Consider the following 16,206-nt stretch of genomic DNA (forward strand, 5'->3'; position numbering starts at 1 on the left):
AGGGGCAAGTCAGAGCAAGCACAGTCATGACGACTGCAAATAACAGCAACTGCAAATAACAGCAACAACGTGTAACGGATTGTCACAGAATGCATGGTAACCAATGAGCTAGGGCAGCGCATAAGAACCAGTCAGGCATGCAGCGTCACAGCAAACGCAGTTGTAATGCAATGGAAAGGAATGCAACGCCTCAGGTAACCGGGGAAAATGAGCGGTGATGCAATAACAAGACGGTGTACTTGGGCGTGTGTAGCAGCAATTAGGGAACCACACGCAGTGTAAGTGCTGTCAGCACGCTCGAGTCACCCAATCAACGGACTGCACCGATATGCACCACTTCAAAGTGGCTCGCGTTGTCCACTGCACACGGGTGCATCTGACAACAGCGGCCACCTGCTCTCGGCACGCCTCAGATGTAGCTGGTGCTGTTGCTGCGGCTGCTCTTGCGTGAGGCAGGTGGTGAAGGCGAGGACGAGTTGGAGGGCGATGGAGACGACGGGGAGTAGCCACCAAACCGCATGAACGGCACACGCGTGACCGTCACTTTGTAGTTGTGGCCGTCGTTGTTGTCCCAGAACTCCTTTCCATCAGTCAGATAGCGAATGGCGAATTCAATGCAACCGCTGCCTGGCGCCGTTGGGAACGACAGGTTTGCCTGCAGGCAAAGGAAGCCAAGAAAGAAAGAGCACAAGGCAAGCGTATGTGCGATGCGGGTTGGGGGGGGGGCAAGTGAGTTGGAGCTAAGTGGAGCACACATAGCACAAACAGTTTTCGCACAGTCACATAGACACAGCTTTCGCACAAGCAGTTTTCACACAGTCACACAGACACACACACACGTGGACATACACACGCAAACACAGAGCATTCGCACAAGCAGTCTTCACACAGTCACACAGACACACACACACACGTGTACATACACACGCAAACACAGAGCATTCGCACAAGCAGTCGTCACACATGTACACAGCATTCACGCACAGCGCACACACACACACACAAATACGCACGTAGAATCGATCGGAGGATGGGTCCGACGAGCCGGGGAGGTAGTCGGCGTGCACATCGTGGTGTGAGCGCCAGCCATCCGTGGTGTAGCGGATAATGACGCTCTTCTCAAACGCGAGATTGAGCACGCGAACGATGAAGAAGAGGTACGGCGTGTGTGTCGTCAGGTCCTCAAGCTGCACGTACTTGCGTGAAAGTGCATGCAACATGGCCACGCGCGTGTGGGGAAGGGCGCCCACGTCAGCAAACGAGAATGTTGTCTTGGAAGGGCGGTACGTGTCGTTACCGCCACCTCCACCTCCACCTCCACCAGGCTGCTGCTGCTGCTGGCGCTGCATCCACGACGCTGGCAGCGCGGGCTGGCGCGTGCGCGCTGGTGCGCGCACATTGGACAATGATGTTGTTGTTTGCGAGGAGGATGCTGCACGTGGCCTTGCGGAGGTGACGGGAGACGACGGTGGCGATGCAAGCATCTGCGCCTCCAAGCGCTGCGCGGCGGTATTGGAGCTGATGTTCGCACGGACGCGGTTGGTGCGCGGCGTCTTCTTCAAGCAGCTGCGCAGCGTGCCCTCTGGGGTCAGTGACGATGCAGGTGGAGGCGGCCGAGATGGTGACAGCGACAGGGCAGGGTCCAGGTCAAAGTCATCCGTCAAGTCGAGATCCACGTCGTCGTCGTCATCGGCATCGTCACCACAATCGCCATTACAGCCGTCTTCACCGTCATCCTCCTCGTCCTCCTCGTCAGAGTCATCATCGTCGCTGCTCTCCATGGGGTTGGGAATGAGCCCGTTGCTGCTGCACGCGTTGGGTGGCTCTTCCTTCCAGAAGTACATGGACGAGCACAGCTTGCGGCCAGTGCTGTCGCGCCACTTGAGCCGGCTCGCCCGGCGGTCGCGGCGGGGCGTCACCTGCCACATCTGGTCGGCGAGATGCGGGGGCTGGATCAGCTCCGTGCTGTACCGCTTCACCTCGCGGCGGGCGAGGTGATCTGGCGGGAGCGTCCCAATGGCCTCCGCCACATGCTTTGACAGCGCCAGCGGCGACGTGGGGGAGCGCGAGGTGCTGGCCTGCGCCGCCTTGCTGACAGCACTTGTCGCACCACTGGTTGCACTGACAGCGCTCTTTGCTGTTGACGTGTTGTGGCCGTCATCATTCGGTGCAGCAGCACGTGCAGCGGCATTCCCGCCCTCCGTTGCGTTGGCGTGGTGGAGAGCATCGTCTTCCTCTTCCGTGTGCACAGGGGTCGAGGGAGGTGAGGCTGGGGACGGCGGGACGGGTGGGGATGCGAGTGAGGGCGACCCGATTCCCCCGTCCGCCTTTGCATCCACACGCGTGCGGTCGAGTGCGCGGAGTGCGGCCATGGCTGTTGCTACATCCCATTGCGTCCCCCGCTTTGCCAGCGACTCGGGCGACGTTGACGCTGTCGATGGTGGGGATGATGAGGACGATGATGAGGACGAAGGGGAGGGGGAGAAGGAAGGGGCAGACACAGGCGAGGACGTTGCCGAGGCGCTCTTCGTTATGGCTTTCGCAGCAACAGGCCTTGGCGAAGATAGGGTCGTCCCAGTACGGCCCGACTTGACTGCTGCGTGTGCAAAAAAGTCGTGCAGCTGTGGAGCAGAGTAGGCGCGCTTCAGGCAGGGCGCCTTTGCTTTGCGCCTCAACAGCTGCTCTGGCGACAGGCCGTGCTGCTGGAGGTACTGCTGCTGCTGCGAGAGCTGGCGCTGACGAGGATGGTCTGGGGGCGGCGAGGACGCTGACGCTGGCGTCACCTTCTGCCAGGTCATGGCAGGGAAGACAAACACGGGATGATGTGGCGACGGCGACAGGGAGGAGAGGGACCACGCCTTGCGCAGGTCAGGGCCGTGGTGCTGGTGTTGCTTTTGCTGTGTGTAGTCCGCCCAGATCCCACGTGATGCCGCTGTTGGTGTTGTTGCTGGGGGCGGGGTGCCGTGCCGTTTGGTGTGCTTGGTGTGCGTGGTGGCAACACGGCCACCCACAAACGCATCGTTGTGATCGCCCATGCCACCATCGAGAAAGTACACGTCAGCGTCGTGATCGTTGTCGTGCAAGTCACGGCAGCGTGCGGGCAGGCTCACCGTCCGCGTGCGCCTGCACTTGGCGTTTGATGAGAACAGGCGCTCCGCTTGACTTGTTGCTGCATATGGCCGAGTTGCAGCCGGTGGCGGTGCTGCTGCCTTTGTTGTCGTTGCTGTCGTTGTTGTTGTTGTTGTTGTGGCGTTCTTGGCCGATGCCGTGGCTGAGGCGGGCTGCGATGACGGGGTGGTCGATGTTGTGGTGCCTGCCTGAGCAGATGGGTCATTGGTTGTGTCCAACACAACGAGAGAGCTCATGCTGGTGATAAAAGTCGACTACAGCGGAAAGCGGGAGGAGGAGGAGCGGCAGCAACGAAGGTGTCGTCGATGACGATCAAGTGTGGTTGTTGATCCTTGGTGATGAGACGAGGGGTGAAAGGTGCTTGGAAGTGCTGCCGCTTCGACGGGGTGATGAAGTGATGAAGCGATGAAGCGATGAAAGTGATCTCGTGCGTGTGTGACAATGGAGGTGGGCTGGGGGCGACGGAGTGGGCGTGAAGCAGGTTGCGTGGTGCCGGTGGCTCTTGTTGATGCTGGTGGTTGGTAAACAGAAACAGAGACAGAGGCAGAGCAATCACGGCGGGAAAGCCAAACATATGAGGGTGCTGCTGGTGGTGGTGGTGGTGGTGGTGGTGGTGTGACCGACCGTGTTGCCACTGATGAAACAAGATGACGCAAAAGAAACTGCGTGTGTGCGTGTGTGTGTGTGTGTGTGTGCGTGTGTGTGTGTGCGTGCGTGTGTGTGTGTGTGTGTGCGTGCGTGCGTGCGTGTGTGTGTGTGTGTGTGTGTGTGTGCGTGCGTGGAGGAGGCTACGATGCGGCCAGGATCAGCAGCGCCAGCGGCGCACAGGAGTAATCGCTGCTTACCAACTCAGGGTGGTGGTGGTGATGGAGTGATGGAGGAGGACAACGCCAAGAGATGGTTGCCTGCAAGCACGGGGGCGCAGTCCTGTAAACGTTGATCAGCCTTTGCCGAGTGCTCGATCACAGCACGTAAGAAAGACGAGGCGAGGAGACGGGACGCAAGATCTGTTTGGCCTTCGCTGCCTACGCCTAACTCTGTGTGTTGTCAACGTGATCCGAGAGCGTGTGTTGATCGATGGTGATGTTTGCTGATGACGATGAAGTTGATGGGGATGATGAGTGATGATGATGATGGTGGGTGATGATGATGGTGTTTCGCGTGGACGCCTGGACGCGCTCCGTTTAGGGAGAGAAGACAAGAAGACAGCCAGTGTGTTCTTCTTGTTGGGTGTGCTGTAGGCCTGTTTGTGCGTGCTCCCCTTGGTGGTCGCTTGCTCTCCCAGCCCAGCAGAGCGGAAAGGGAGGAGGAGGAGAAAAAAAGTGACACACGAAGGCAAATCAGCAACGCGTTCACAAGCGAAGCAACAACGCAGGTTTGTGCCTGCAGAACGCGCAACACGCCAACAACAAGGAAGCGGGTTTGTCTTTCTTTTCAGGCGTGCTTGCTTGCTTGCTTGCTTGTGGGTGGAAGGGAAGGAGGACAGCCAGGATTTTTTATCTGGGCGGAGGTTCCTCGAGCAAGCGCAACCGTCGGCAATTTGCGATAATCACTGGACAACATTCATGAAAACCATCCCTAATAAACGCAACCAATACTGGCACCATCTTATGGTGTATGTTACAGTTGGTGGCGATGACGACGATAACGAATGTTTGCGCGCATCATCGCATATTTTCTACAACGGCAACGATGATGAGGGCAGGAAGCGCGGTGTTGTTTGTGGTGGTGCTGGCCCTGGCTGTGGTCGCGGCTGGGAAAGTTCTTGCGACGACGACGACGAAGAGGACTGGTGGCGCAGGTCCTGGTGCAGGTGGTGTTGGAGGTGGTGTCGGCAGTGACAACAACAACGAGACACGTGGAGTAGGGACACCTGTGTCATCGGGGTCATCCTGGTCTCCAGCCCAATGTCGTGAAGCAGGCTTCTTGGAAGGCCTCATCTGCTCGGATTGCGAGGTGTGTGAGTGTTTGTGTGTGTGTGTGAGTGTGTTTGTGTGTGAGTGTGTGTGTGTGTGTGAGTGTGCGTTGTGTGTGTGAGTGTGTGTGTTTGTGCGTGTGTGTTGATAAGTGTTTGTGTGTGTGTGTGAATGTGTAGCTTTGCAGCCCCACTTTAGCGCGCAGTTGGGCACCACAACCACGATACACCCGTGCACGTGTTCATGCTCGCTCAACAACTACACACGCTGCTCTGTCGCGTTTCTCTTTCATGGTGTGTTATTGCTCCCCCCCCCTCACACACCCACATGCCCACGTTAGCTTTCGGCGGAGCATCTGGACATTCCTGGCTTCAAGGACACGTGCCTGCGCTGCTGTGAAGCGGTGGAAGGCGTCGACGCTGCCACGGTGCGTGACTGGGAAAGGGTTGTGGTTCGCATGGGTCTTGTCATCGCAAACGCAGCCACCTCATGCGTCGCAGCCACCTCATGCGTCGCAGCCACCTCATGCGTCGCAGCCACCTCATGCGTCGCAGCCACCTCATGCGTCGCAGCCACCTCATGAGCTCACTCATCCTTTCACACATACACGCACACACACACACACGCACACACGCACCCACACACACACACACAGGTGAAGTATCCAAAGGCAGTGCTGGAAATGTGCAACTGCAAGCTTCGCGCCTTTCCTCAGATTGAACGTGAGGCAGCAGTTGTGACAGGGGATTTTCATGTAACAAAGCCTCGCTGCTTCACACCTGCCTGCTTCCCCGCGTCAAGCACACACACACACATGTGCACATACACACGTACACACATACACACATACACACATCCACACACACACACGTACACACGTGTTAATCACACATACACGCTCACACAAATGCTCGCGCACACACGCGCACACATATGCTCACACACACACACACACAGCCTTTGTCACTGGCCGCATGAAGAACGCATTCAAGAACATGAAACACAAGGTACGCCTGTAAACAAGGGTTGGAAACTCGTTGTGACTGCTGTGTCGTGCACGCCCACCCATCCTGTGCGTGCCCTCACCTCTGCATGTTCAACTTGACTCAAACGCATGTCAAAAACAGCACATCAACGGCGCCCCGCCACGCCTGAAACTTATGGACAAGAAGGGAAAAGTCGTGGAAGTCCTCAAGTGAGTACGTGTGTCTGCGTGCCTGTGTCTGTTGTGTGTGTGTGTCTGCGTGTCTGCGTGTCTACGTGTCTGTGTCTTTGCCTGCATCGGCCCTTCATCTTTTCGAACTCTGTGTTTGTTTGGTCCCTTGCTTTGATCCACTATACTCACTGCACCTGCTCTTTGTTGGGTCACGTCAGCATCGAGAAATGGGACACGGACACGGTGACTGCATTCCTGGAAGAGAGGCTTGAAGCCTAGGCAAACAAGAAACGGGTGGCAGGTGGCCGGTGGCCGGGGGGTTTCCGGTCCACATGACCATGGCCACAATCAACCAACCCACACCACCATGATCTGTGCATCACCACTCTGACATTGCATATGCTACCAACAACATGCCCTCGGTTGTTACGCCATTGCTTAGCCCGTATTAAACAACCCCTTTTACTGCTAAAGCCAAATGCACATGGCACAAAGACTCCACACGCAGACGCGCAAACACACACAAAGAGTACAAATACAGTACGCACACACACACACACACACACACACACACACACACACACACACACACACACACACACACACACACACACACACACACACACACAAAAGCACGTCAGTCAGCGAGGAGGCGGTTGAGCTTGGCGTCGAGCTGTGCGAGTGCGGCCCTCACGTCCTTCATGCTGCGCTGCGTGTCCCCCACGTGCTTATCCACAATCTTCGCCAGCTCCTCAACCCGCGCCCCCATGCGCTCCTCGGCCTGCCCTACGCGGCCCTTGATGTCCCGCAGCATGCCCTGCCACACCGCCTGGTCCTCCGCCAGCTGCGACGCGTGCTCCGGTATCAGCACTGCCCCGCGCTCCGGCCACGCGCCAACACGCAGCGGCTGCGTAATCAGCAGCAGCTTGGCCACATCCCGCGTGCCCTTGCACTCCACAACCTGGCGCTGGCGGTGCCGGTACCGCCGCTGCTGCTGCTGGGTGCTACCATGGAGGGTTGATGTTGTCGTGGTGCTGGTCGCCATCGTTGGCAGTGGTGGGGTGCGTGGTGCCGGCGTGGCCGTGCCCACATACTCGCCAACAGCACCAGCCAGCCGCTGCTCGAACCGACCCAGGGTCAGCACGTTGACGACAACGAAGACGGCAAAGGCGACGATGCCAAACGCAGCGGCCATGACGCGTCGGAGCCAGAGGAAGAGCGAGGCCTCCTGGTCGTCCAGGATCTTGGCCTTGGCCATCGTCAGCTCCATCGCAGACCGGTCCTGGATGCGCTCATACGAGTCCGACAGGATGGCAATCAGAAGGTTCAGCAGAATCACCAGCACCAGGAACATCACTGCAATAAACACCACCCGCAGGCTGAGGTTGTCGCTGGCAGAGGTGAAGAGCGAGTCGTCGTATCCGCCAAAGAGCAGCATTGTCGTCGTCGTGAACAGCGCCTGCGCCACGTCCGTAAACCCGCCACCGCCCGCATCGTGCAGGAACACATACAGGCTGTTGGTCGCGCCCAGCACGACAACCAGCAGCACTGCGAGGAACACGTACGTGTCGCGCAGGATCTGCAGCAGCATGAGCACCAGCGGGCCCGTGCGCTGGAAGGGGAGGAGGAAGTAGAGAAGGCCAATCCACTGCAGGACAACCGTGAACGCAAGCACCGTGCGCGCTGCCCTGCTCTCTTGCAGGTACAGCACACCAAATGCAAGCGTCATGGAGGTTCGTGCAAGGTCTAGCCAGTTCCACAGGCTGGAGAAGTGGGTGGCGGCGCGGTGGGACAGCTGGTACGCCTCGTCCGCGCCGCTAATCGCAGCCAGCACCAGTATCGCCAACACCACGCTCTGCATTGCCACCGTGCCATCGTCAGTGCTGCCACCGCCAAGTCCACTCGCGCTGGTGCTTGTGGCAGCTGTTGTCGTCGTCATTGTTGTCGTAGTCGTACTCATAGTCTGCGAGCCGGAGCTTGAGGAGGAGGAGGAGGGGACGTCGAGAGATGCTGGCCACTGGTGTGTTGACACGGACACAAACACGAGCAGCGCCAGCATGATCACGTGCAGCGTGGCCTCCAGCACAAACGCAAATCGACCACCGCACTGCCACCGCAGCTGCACCGCCGCCCGCAGCGGGAGGTACTGGAACAGCTCGGCGCGCCCGCTCGCCACGAGACTCGAGAACAGTGACGACGACGGTGCTGAGGACGACGATGACGGCACGGGGGGCGGCATGGGCACAGACGTGGACGCGGGCTCGCCTGTACCACCTGCGACTGCTGCTCCTGTCTGTGGGATGGAGGAGAAGGCAGCAGTGCCGTTGGTGTTTGCTGTCGTTCCAACCGCTGGCACGAGCGGTGCACGGGAGGAGGCCAGGTCGGCACCCTGGGCGTTGCTGCTGCTGTTGCTGCTGGTGTTGCTGCTGCTGTTGGCATTGGTGTTGCTGCTGCTGCTGTTGGTGTTGGTGGTGCCATCACCCCAGGCTGCCTGTGGCGCAGAAGGGGGCGACGAAGCAAACGATGTGGTGGCAGTCGACGCGCTGTTGTCGTGCCCACCATTCGCACCACTGGTGCTGTCGCTGCTGCTTCCAACGGCGACGTGGCTCGTGTGCACGTGGTGATAGCCAGCGGTCCCGCCGTCCATATGGGCGTTTTCGCTCAACCGCGATCCCTTCCTGCTCGCTGCCGCTTCATCGCCGACAATGAGCGACCACCACCACCACCGCCACCGCCGCCGCGCCCCGCACAGCGCCCGCATGTCGAGGTCAAGGACCTGTGTGCGCACGAGTGTTGCGTCGCGTCGCTCGTGCGTCTCAACATACGCCTCAAACTCCGCACGCCGCAGCAGCAGGCCCGCATCAACGACAATGAAGTCGCCCGGGCGGAGGCGGGCACGCGGCACATATGTGCGGAAGGTGTTGGCGGGTGGGAGGGTCAGCACGTCGTTGGCAATCTCCACTGCCAGGCTGATGTCGGAGCCAATTGCCGCCTGGAACAGCGACGTCTGCACCTCGGGCACGCTTGCGTACGGCAGCTTTCCCGATTGGGCAAGCGCAATGGCGGCTGGAGGGTCCTCTGCGATGAGATCGAGCACGTGTGGCAGGAGGTGCGCCTGCACCGCGGGCTCCCCAACGTACGGCAGCAGCCCCTTGATGGCCAGGCGAATCGCGCGCGGCGGGTCCGATGCAATCAGCGACAGCACCCCCGGCTGCAGCACGCGCTGGATCTCCGGCACGTCCACGTGCGTGAAGACGCCCTTGGTGGCCAGGGCGAGGGCGTCCTGGGGCGCGAGCCGCACCGTCTCCAGCGCCTCAAACGGCGCCCGCCACACCCGCACCGTGTTATCGTCGCTCCCCGTGACAATGTGCTCGCTGTCACGCGTCACGGAAACACAGAACACCGTGCTCGTGTGCCCCAGCAGCGTGGCCAGGCACGTGCGTGTCTCCAAGCACCACACCTTCACTGTCGTGTCATCGCTGACGGAGACGACGTTGTTCTGGGCGTTGGGCACGACGGCGACAGCAGTCACGGCGCTGCGATGGCCCGTCAGCGTGCCCACAAGATGTCTGGCCCCTTCCTTCGTCTGCTGCTGCTGCTGCTGTGACTTTTTGGTGGGAGCAGTGCTGCTGTTGTTGCCCGCCTGTGGTGGGAGCTTCCACAGGCGCAAAGTCTTATCCCCTGATGCCGACACGATGAGGGACCCAGAAGCCGCGAGGCACAGGCCGTTGACATATGCCGTGTGGCCACCCATCGACGCGATGCGAGACAGGGTGGCGGAGGTGGATGACCTTGCTGTTGCTGTTGACGATGAGGAGGAGGAGGACGACGACGGTGAAGTGACCAGGCGCCACACGTTGACGGCGTAGTCGCCACCACCGGAGATGACGCGCGTGCCGTCGTCCGTGATGCAGACGCAGCCAACACCTTTGGCGTGCGCATCTTCGATGACGCACTCGCATTTGAAGGTGTCCAGGCTCCAGATGCGGATTGTGTTGTCGCGGCTGCTGCTGATGATGTGCTTGTCGTCTGGGGTGATGGTGATCGACGACACAAAGTTGGAGTGGCCCTCCAGGGTCGCCACGCACTCGCGCGTCGCCGTGCTCCACACCTTGATGGCGTTTGCGGCCAGCCCACGGTTGAGCGCAAAGGTCATGACGACGCCGCAGCCAGACACGACGTACCAGCCGTCCCGCGTCTCGCTGATGGCGTTGACGTCACTGATGTGGCCCTCCAGCTGCGCAACGCACGCGTGCGTCTGCAAGTCCCAGATGCGGATCACGTCATCCCGGCTGCCGGAATACACATGTCTGCCGTCCGCTGACGCGTACACGCAACGCACCCACTTGGTGTGCCCTTCAAACACGGCCTCCATGTGACGTGTGGTGGTGAGTGAAGGTGTAGTTTGGGGGGGTGGTGTTGTGTGGAAAGGGGGAGGCAGGGCAAGAGGGCAGTGGGTGAGACTGGGCGAGTGAGTGAAGAAGGCGTGAGTTGTTTGCTTTGTGCGCAGAGATTGAAGGGCAGGGTCGCCAACCACACCACCGCCAGTCGTGACGAAATGTGCTGAAAAACATTCGCAAATCGCCCACAATCACATCGCGCGCCACTTGCTTGCTTGCTTGCTTGCTTGCTTGCACACACACACACGCAGATCATTCCATCATCGTCAGCCAGCATGAGCCACAAAGTTGCGGACGTGTACCTGAAGTGGCTGCAAGGTGGGGCCTTGTTTCCAGACTACTTTCCCGTGTACAACACAAGCTGCAGTGAGGTGCAGGCGCAATGTGAGGGCGCCTTCAACTGCCTCTCCCCAGACCGCGTCGCCATTGCTTCCTTCATCGGCCACATGTGCGTCTGAGTTTGTGTGTGTGTGTGTGTGTGTGTGTGTGTGTGTGTGTGTGTGTGTGTGTGTGTGTGTGTGTGTGTGTGTGTGTGTGTGTGTGTGTGTGTGTGGATGAAGAGGGACATGACCACGAGCGCACGCCGCGCATCTCTCTCGTGAGACTCTTCTTCCTCAGCCAATCTCCCAACAATCACACACACACACACACAATCAAACGACATACATGTGCGTACAATCACTCGTGTGCACGTACGTTGAGGAGGCGGTTCAAAGTGTACCGCAAACTGCCTGCTGCTGACAAGTGTTGGTGGGTGAGCAAGTAAGTCGCACAGGCACCCACTTTTCGAGAGCCACAGAACCGCTGCTGTTGCTGTTGCTGTTGCCGCTGCTGCCATCACCGGGTGCACGTGTGCTTCCCTGTTGCGCCGCTGACCGCGTGTCGTCGTCGTCGTCGTCGTCGTCGTTGTTGTTGTTGTTGTTGTTCACAACAGATGCAGAGGCATCAACGGTTGCGCCCGCCGTTGTACCCGCGGTGGTGGTGGCTGTCACGGACGTCGTCCCACCTGCCCCAGTTGCCGCAGTTGTCGTCGTCGTTGTTGTTGTTGCGGTCGACGTCATGGGGTGGGGTGGGTCGATGATGGCGCGGTGAATTGTGACGAGCGGGTGCTTTGCCGCGTCCTGGTGTTCCGTGGAGGCGAATTTGACCTCGAGCGACGTGGCAGTTGCGTCACCCAGTCGCACCAGCAGCACTCCGGTCCAAGCCTTGGTTGCGGTGGTGTTCGTGTGCCATGCCTCGACAATGGAGGTGATGTCCCACGACAGGTGGCCAGCGGTGGAGGGGAAGGCAACTTGAGTTGGGGACTGCAGCTGAGCTGTTAGGGACGCGCTGGGAACGGTGCAATCGCCCGTGCAGGCAAGATCAAGTGGGCCGGCCACCGCCTGCACAATCAGCGGAGGGAGCGACCCCGTGAACGGCGTGACAGTAACCCCGATGAAGTACAGGCTCAGCTCCACGCTTGTTAACGTTGCAGCGGAGTTTAGCTGTTCACCCAGCAGCTGCCCAAGCGCATCCAGATCAACCTGCACCAGCGCATGCTGTGGCGGGTTTCCAGCCACAACCCTGCCATGCAAACACGCCAACCCGCCATGCTCATCATGTCAGGCACGCAGGTGCACAACACAAAGCAGGTGGTGCGCGGTAACGTGTGATCTCACATGAAGCAAGACTTGTGCAGGGGAAAGAGGGGGGGGGGCGGTGACTGGGAGGTTGGTTGATTGACCAGTGGTGTGGTTCACCTCCAATGTGCGCCCAGGGTACGGACGCACGTGCACGCCCCATATACATGCATCACACGAGCCAGCCAGACTCACAGGGTCGATTCGGTTTGGCCAAGAATGGCATCGTTGCTCCAGGTCGCATCATGGACGATGTTCACCGTGGACATCTGGCTTGGACCAGACAATGGGTCCACTACTTGGTTTGTTGTCGTTGTGGTGGTGGTGCTCGAGGCTTGCTGTTGATTCCAGCGACCAGTGTGGTCATCATCGCCACCGTTGCCATGATTCCAGTTCTCCCACCACGACCACCCTCCTCCTCCTCCTCCTCTCTGCCCTGCGCACGGCGTGAGCACCGCCACAAACACCACCGCCACCGCACACACAAACACCACCAACCCCTCCTTCCTCATTTCCACCTGCGTGTGTTGTTTTTTGTGGGAACTCCACAACGTCAGTTGGTTTTCGCTGAGTCAGCAAGCAAGACAAACAAAGCAAGCAAGCAAGGAAGGAACGCGCAGGCAGGAGAGACGGCGATGTTTGGTGGTGGTGGTGGTGGTGGTGGTGGTGGTGGCAAGGACAAGCGAGCGGAAGCAGTGGCTGCAGCCAGACAGGCACGCGAAGACAGGTGTGTGTGTTGTGTTGTGTGTATGTATGTGTGTTGTGTGTGCGAACTGCTGATTGCACGACTGCCATGCTCACGATATACATATCGCTCCAGCCCCCCCCCCAAACCCATTCCAACCATGTTCACAATCCCCACCACCACCATCGTCATCATAGACAACGGGCTCGGGAACAAGAAGAACGTGATGCGTTGGAGAACAGCGCAGCCATCACCATCCAGGTTTGATGAAACCTCATGCGATGTGTGCGTGTGTGCGTGTGTGCATGTACAGATGCTTGATTGTGTACGTGCAGCTGCTGATCCGGTTGTTCATCGAGCACTTGCTTGCCTTCAGCTCAACCCACTCTTTCCCGTCTCTCCTCCTCGGGCTCATATGCATGCGCACGTACACGCGCACAGTGTGCTTGCAGGCAGCATTTGGCAAGAAAGCAAAAGGCAGCAGCGTACCGCGAGCGCGTTGATGCTGCGCTGAGCAGAGATGAGGGTGCACTACCGCCGCTCCAGCTGTATGAGGTGGTGCGCATGCTGCTGCGCGTGTTTGATCCCGCCCACGACCGCGACCGCTTCCACACTACAGCCAAGATTATCCTGCGAGGCGTGTTTGCTGCCGGCAGTGACAGTGCCAATGCCCTCAACTCGTACTTCTCTCTCATCCTCAACAAAGGTACAGGACGTGACACGTATGCAGTCGTGTCTGTTGTTGTGGCGATGGCTCGTATGGGGGCGTGGTGTTGTTGTCTTGACCTGCTCAACAACTCTCACGAAATTCCAATGACCGCACACACACACACACACACACACACACACACACACACACACACACACACACACACACACACACACACACACACACACACACACACACACACACCACGCGCAACTGCCCCAGCTGTGCTCCAAGGCTGGATCGCGCAGGTGAAGGCGTTGATGCGAGTGGCGAGCGACGTGCTGGTGAACCTTCGTGACCGAAGAGACGACCACGCCCTTGCCCACACCAGCGCCACCCTCCTCCTCACATGCCTCGACCACGAGCGATGGAAGCTGCCTATGGGTACTGTGCTTACTTCTGTACTGCGCTTTGCATGTTCATGTGTGTGTATGTGCGTTCGTGTGTTTGTGTATGTGCGTATGTGCGTACATGCATGTGTAGGAGGTTTGCCTTCTGTTGCGACTGCGTTCCTGTTGTTGCTGTACTCTGATTGCCACATCTTTTCCTTCCCGACACTCTTTCACTCACACACACACACGCACACACACACACGCACACACACACACACACTCACTCACACACACACACACACTCACTCACTCACTCACACACACGCACACACTCACACACGCATGCGCCCCCGCCTCGGAACACCTTTAGACCCCGCCAAGGCGGCCGTGTTCCGAGTCATTGCCGGCTCTTTCCTGACCACGCTCGACAAGCCACACGTCTTTGCCGCCCTCAAGGTGGCAATGCTTCGCCCAACACCAGCTACCGTCATGCCTTCACCTCCAACAACTCTGCACGTGCCCCCCTCCCCGCCACAACTTACCACTCCCTCTCACTCACTCACTCACTCACTCACTCACTCACTCACTCACTCACTCACTCACTCACTCACTCACTCACTCACTCCCTCACACACACACACACTCACTGACACACACACACACACACACACACACACACACACACACACCACATGTCCTCTTTTCATTGCAGGGGTATCTGGACATGTGCTTGGCTGCGCCAAAGTCGCGGTGTCAGCCGCCAACAATGGCCGTCATTGTTGCTCTCCTCAACAGGCTCCTCTCCTCCACCAAGGACAAAGACGCCACCCTCAACGCATTCTGCCTATCCATGATGCAAGTGCCCACGGTCATGGCCGAAATCAAACTCTCCACCTTCACTGCAAAGGAAGACGTCCTCCAATACGCCATCCATCACACACAGGTGCGTGTGTGTGTGCGTGTGTGTGTGTGTGTGTGTGTGTGTGTGTGTGTGTGTGTGTGTGTGTGTGTGTGTTGGGGGAGCGGGGTCTGCCTGTCTGTCAGCACAAATATGGCTCTTGGTTTGCATCGCTGTGCCTGCTCTTTTCCTCTTGAATGCATATGCACACATCGACTGAAGCACACTCGCTACTACCACCCCCTCAATCTCAACTCCTCCCTTCCCTTCCCTACTCACACCACACCCCCATCAACCCGAACCCTGTCACCCCCTCCCTGTCGCCGCTGCTTTCATACAATAGGCGCTTGTGGGCGCACTCTCTGATGACGGCAATGCAGCCCTGTTCTTTCTCGGAAACACATGCTCGCTCTTCGACGCACAGACCACAATCAAGGTGAGGGGATGGTCACAAACAGCCATCTGAAGTGTGAATGCACGAAGACATAACCACGCCCTCCCATGCATACCTGCATGTATGTATCTGTCTCCCGCTCGCCCTTCTCTCGTCCTCCCTCCTCGCCGTTCGCGTCCACTCACCCCCCCCCAACCACCACCACCACCACCACCACAACAACAACAGCACACAGATGTGCAGGACTTGATGTCGGCGTGTGTGGAGTGCTGTCTCAACTTCACTCGGAAACACCAAACCAGGTCTGCCAAATCCACGAAATCCTCCTCCACCTCCTCCGAGCACCCTCTGCTCGGGTGGTACCGTGGCCACACCGCTCGCGGACACCTCGACGCAATGCCGCGCGTGCTGGGCCAGCTGCGCTCGCTCTGGTCCCCGCTCGCTGTGCGCACGCGATTTGAGGACGTGTGGACGGAGACGGAGCGGCTGCGGGGGCACAACCCGAAGGACGGTGGGCTGCAGACCCTCGGCAAGTTAACACACCAGCAGCCACCATCGTCATCATCATCACCATCATCATCGTCAGCGTCGTCATCGTCGTCGGCAAAGCCCTCGTTGGCCTCATCCGCAACATCCCCAAGACCAACAGCAGCCAACGCTACAACCACCGCATCTGCACCAACGCCAGCATCATCCTCATCCTCGTTATCCTCATCGTGGTGGGCGCCATCTGCGTTGCGACTGCGCCAAATCTTCCAAATGACATCGTCGTCACACCGGTTTGTGGATAAGGCGGCGAGTGAGCGCGTGGCGCGGGCGTGTGCGTTCTACCAGTCCCTGTACACGACCATCAAAGTGGCAAACCAGGAGGTGCTGGGCGCCATCGCCTTCAACCTTGACCTTGTGCCGCGCCTGTGGACCTTCATGCACCACATTGGGCCCAAGGGAAACATGGCCGTGTTCATGGC

General features: G+C 58.9%; 6 protein-coding genes across 6 annotated transcripts in view; 3 read left to right on the forward strand and 3 right to left on the reverse strand.

Moving 5' to 3' along the window:
• Positions 1 to 409: 409 nt before the first annotated feature.
• Positions 410 to 3,365, reverse strand: PTSG_08284 (uncharacterized protein; the record flags this gene model as incomplete). The annotated part of the gene is made up of 2 exons (XM_004990478.1): positions 410 to 655; positions 1,014 to 3,365. 2 exons carry the CDS (start codon positions 3,363 to 3,365, stop codon positions 410 to 412), a joined length of 2,598 nt encoding a protein of 865 aa, XP_004990535.1.
• A 1,448-nt stretch (positions 3,366 to 4,813) lies between these two features.
• On the forward strand, positions 4,814 to 6,661 carry PTSG_08285 (uncharacterized protein). Its single transcript, XM_004990479.1, has 6 exons — positions 4,814 to 5,085; positions 5,386 to 5,472; positions 5,701 to 5,767; positions 6,003 to 6,052; positions 6,173 to 6,240; positions 6,420 to 6,661. Exons 1-6 carry the CDS (start codon positions 4,822 to 4,824, stop codon positions 6,478 to 6,480), a joined length of 597 nt encoding a protein of 198 aa, XP_004990536.1. The 5' UTR covers positions 4,814 to 4,821; the 3' UTR covers positions 6,481 to 6,661.
• A 147-nt stretch (positions 6,662 to 6,808) lies between these two features.
• PTSG_08286 (WD-40 repeat protein) lies at positions 6,809 to 10,752 on the reverse strand. The gene has a single exon (XM_004990480.1). It carries the CDS (start codon positions 10,574 to 10,576, stop codon positions 6,839 to 6,841), a length of 3,738 nt encoding a protein of 1,245 aa, XP_004990537.1. The 5' UTR covers positions 10,577 to 10,752; the 3' UTR covers positions 6,809 to 6,838.
• Positions 10,753 to 10,876: 124 nt separating this feature from the next.
• On the forward strand, positions 10,877 to 11,059 carry PTSG_12704 (uncharacterized protein; the record flags this gene model as incomplete). Its single annotated transcript, XM_004990481.1, has 2 exons — positions 10,877 to 10,985; positions 11,016 to 11,059. 2 exons carry the CDS (start codon positions 10,877 to 10,879, stop codon positions 11,057 to 11,059), a joined length of 153 nt encoding a protein of 50 aa, XP_004990538.1.
• A 252-nt stretch (positions 11,060 to 11,311) lies between these two features.
• PTSG_08287 (uncharacterized protein) lies at positions 11,312 to 12,757 on the reverse strand (the record flags this gene model as incomplete). Its single annotated transcript, XM_004990482.1, has 2 exons — positions 12,416 to 12,757; positions 11,312 to 12,164 (listed from the first exon to the last, which is right to left on the reverse strand). Exons 1-2 carry the CDS (start codon positions 12,730 to 12,732, stop codon positions 11,312 to 11,314), a joined length of 1,170 nt encoding a protein of 389 aa, XP_004990539.1. The 5' UTR covers positions 12,733 to 12,757.
• A 308-nt stretch (positions 12,758 to 13,065) lies between these two features.
• Positions 13,066 to 16,206, forward strand: part of PTSG_08288 (ubiquitin-protein ligase E3B) — a gene marked incomplete at both ends in the record, with an annotated part of 4,921 nt that continues 1,780 nt past the window's right edge. The window contains 7 exons of the mRNA XM_004990483.1: positions 13,066 to 13,128; positions 13,347 to 13,611; positions 13,837 to 13,998; positions 14,317 to 14,402; positions 14,659 to 14,889; positions 15,188 to 15,280; positions 15,467 to 16,206. The exon at positions 15,467 to 16,206 is cut by the window's right edge and continues 1,780 nt beyond it. Of these exons, the coding sequence (XP_004990540.1) occupies positions 13,066 to 13,128; positions 13,347 to 13,611; positions 13,837 to 13,998; positions 14,317 to 14,402; positions 14,659 to 14,889; positions 15,188 to 15,280; positions 15,467 to 16,206 (1,640 nt within the window). The remainder of the gene's footprint in view (positions 13,129 to 13,346; positions 13,612 to 13,836; positions 13,999 to 14,316; positions 14,403 to 14,658; positions 14,890 to 15,187; positions 15,281 to 15,466) is intronic.

The sequence above is a fragment of the Salpingoeca rosetta genome, assembly GCF_000188695.1.
Source record: "Salpingoeca rosetta unplaced genomic scaffold supercont1.23, whole genome shotgun sequence".
Taxonomy (NCBI): Eukaryota; class Choanoflagellata; order Craspedida; family Salpingoecidae; genus Salpingoeca; species Salpingoeca rosetta.

Excerpts from the sequence above, each read along its gene's own strand:
- PTSG_08285 (XM_004990479.1), top strand. The coding sequence starts at position 4,822 with ATGATGAGGGCAGGAAGCGCGGTGTTGTTTGTGGTGGTGCTGGCCCTG. Across the intron at positions 5,473-5,700 it reads AAGGCGTCGACGCTGCCACG|GTGAAGTATCCAAAGGCAGT; the intron begins GTGCGTGACTGG and ends ACACACACACAG. Across the intron at positions 6,241-6,419 it reads AAAGTCGTGGAAGTCCTCAA|CATCGAGAAATGGGACACGG; the intron begins GTGAGTACGTGT and ends GGGTCACGTCAG.
- PTSG_08286 (XM_004990480.1), bottom strand. The coding sequence starts at position 10,576 with ATGGAGGCCGTGTTTGAAGGGCACACCAAGTGGGTGCGTTGCGTGTAC.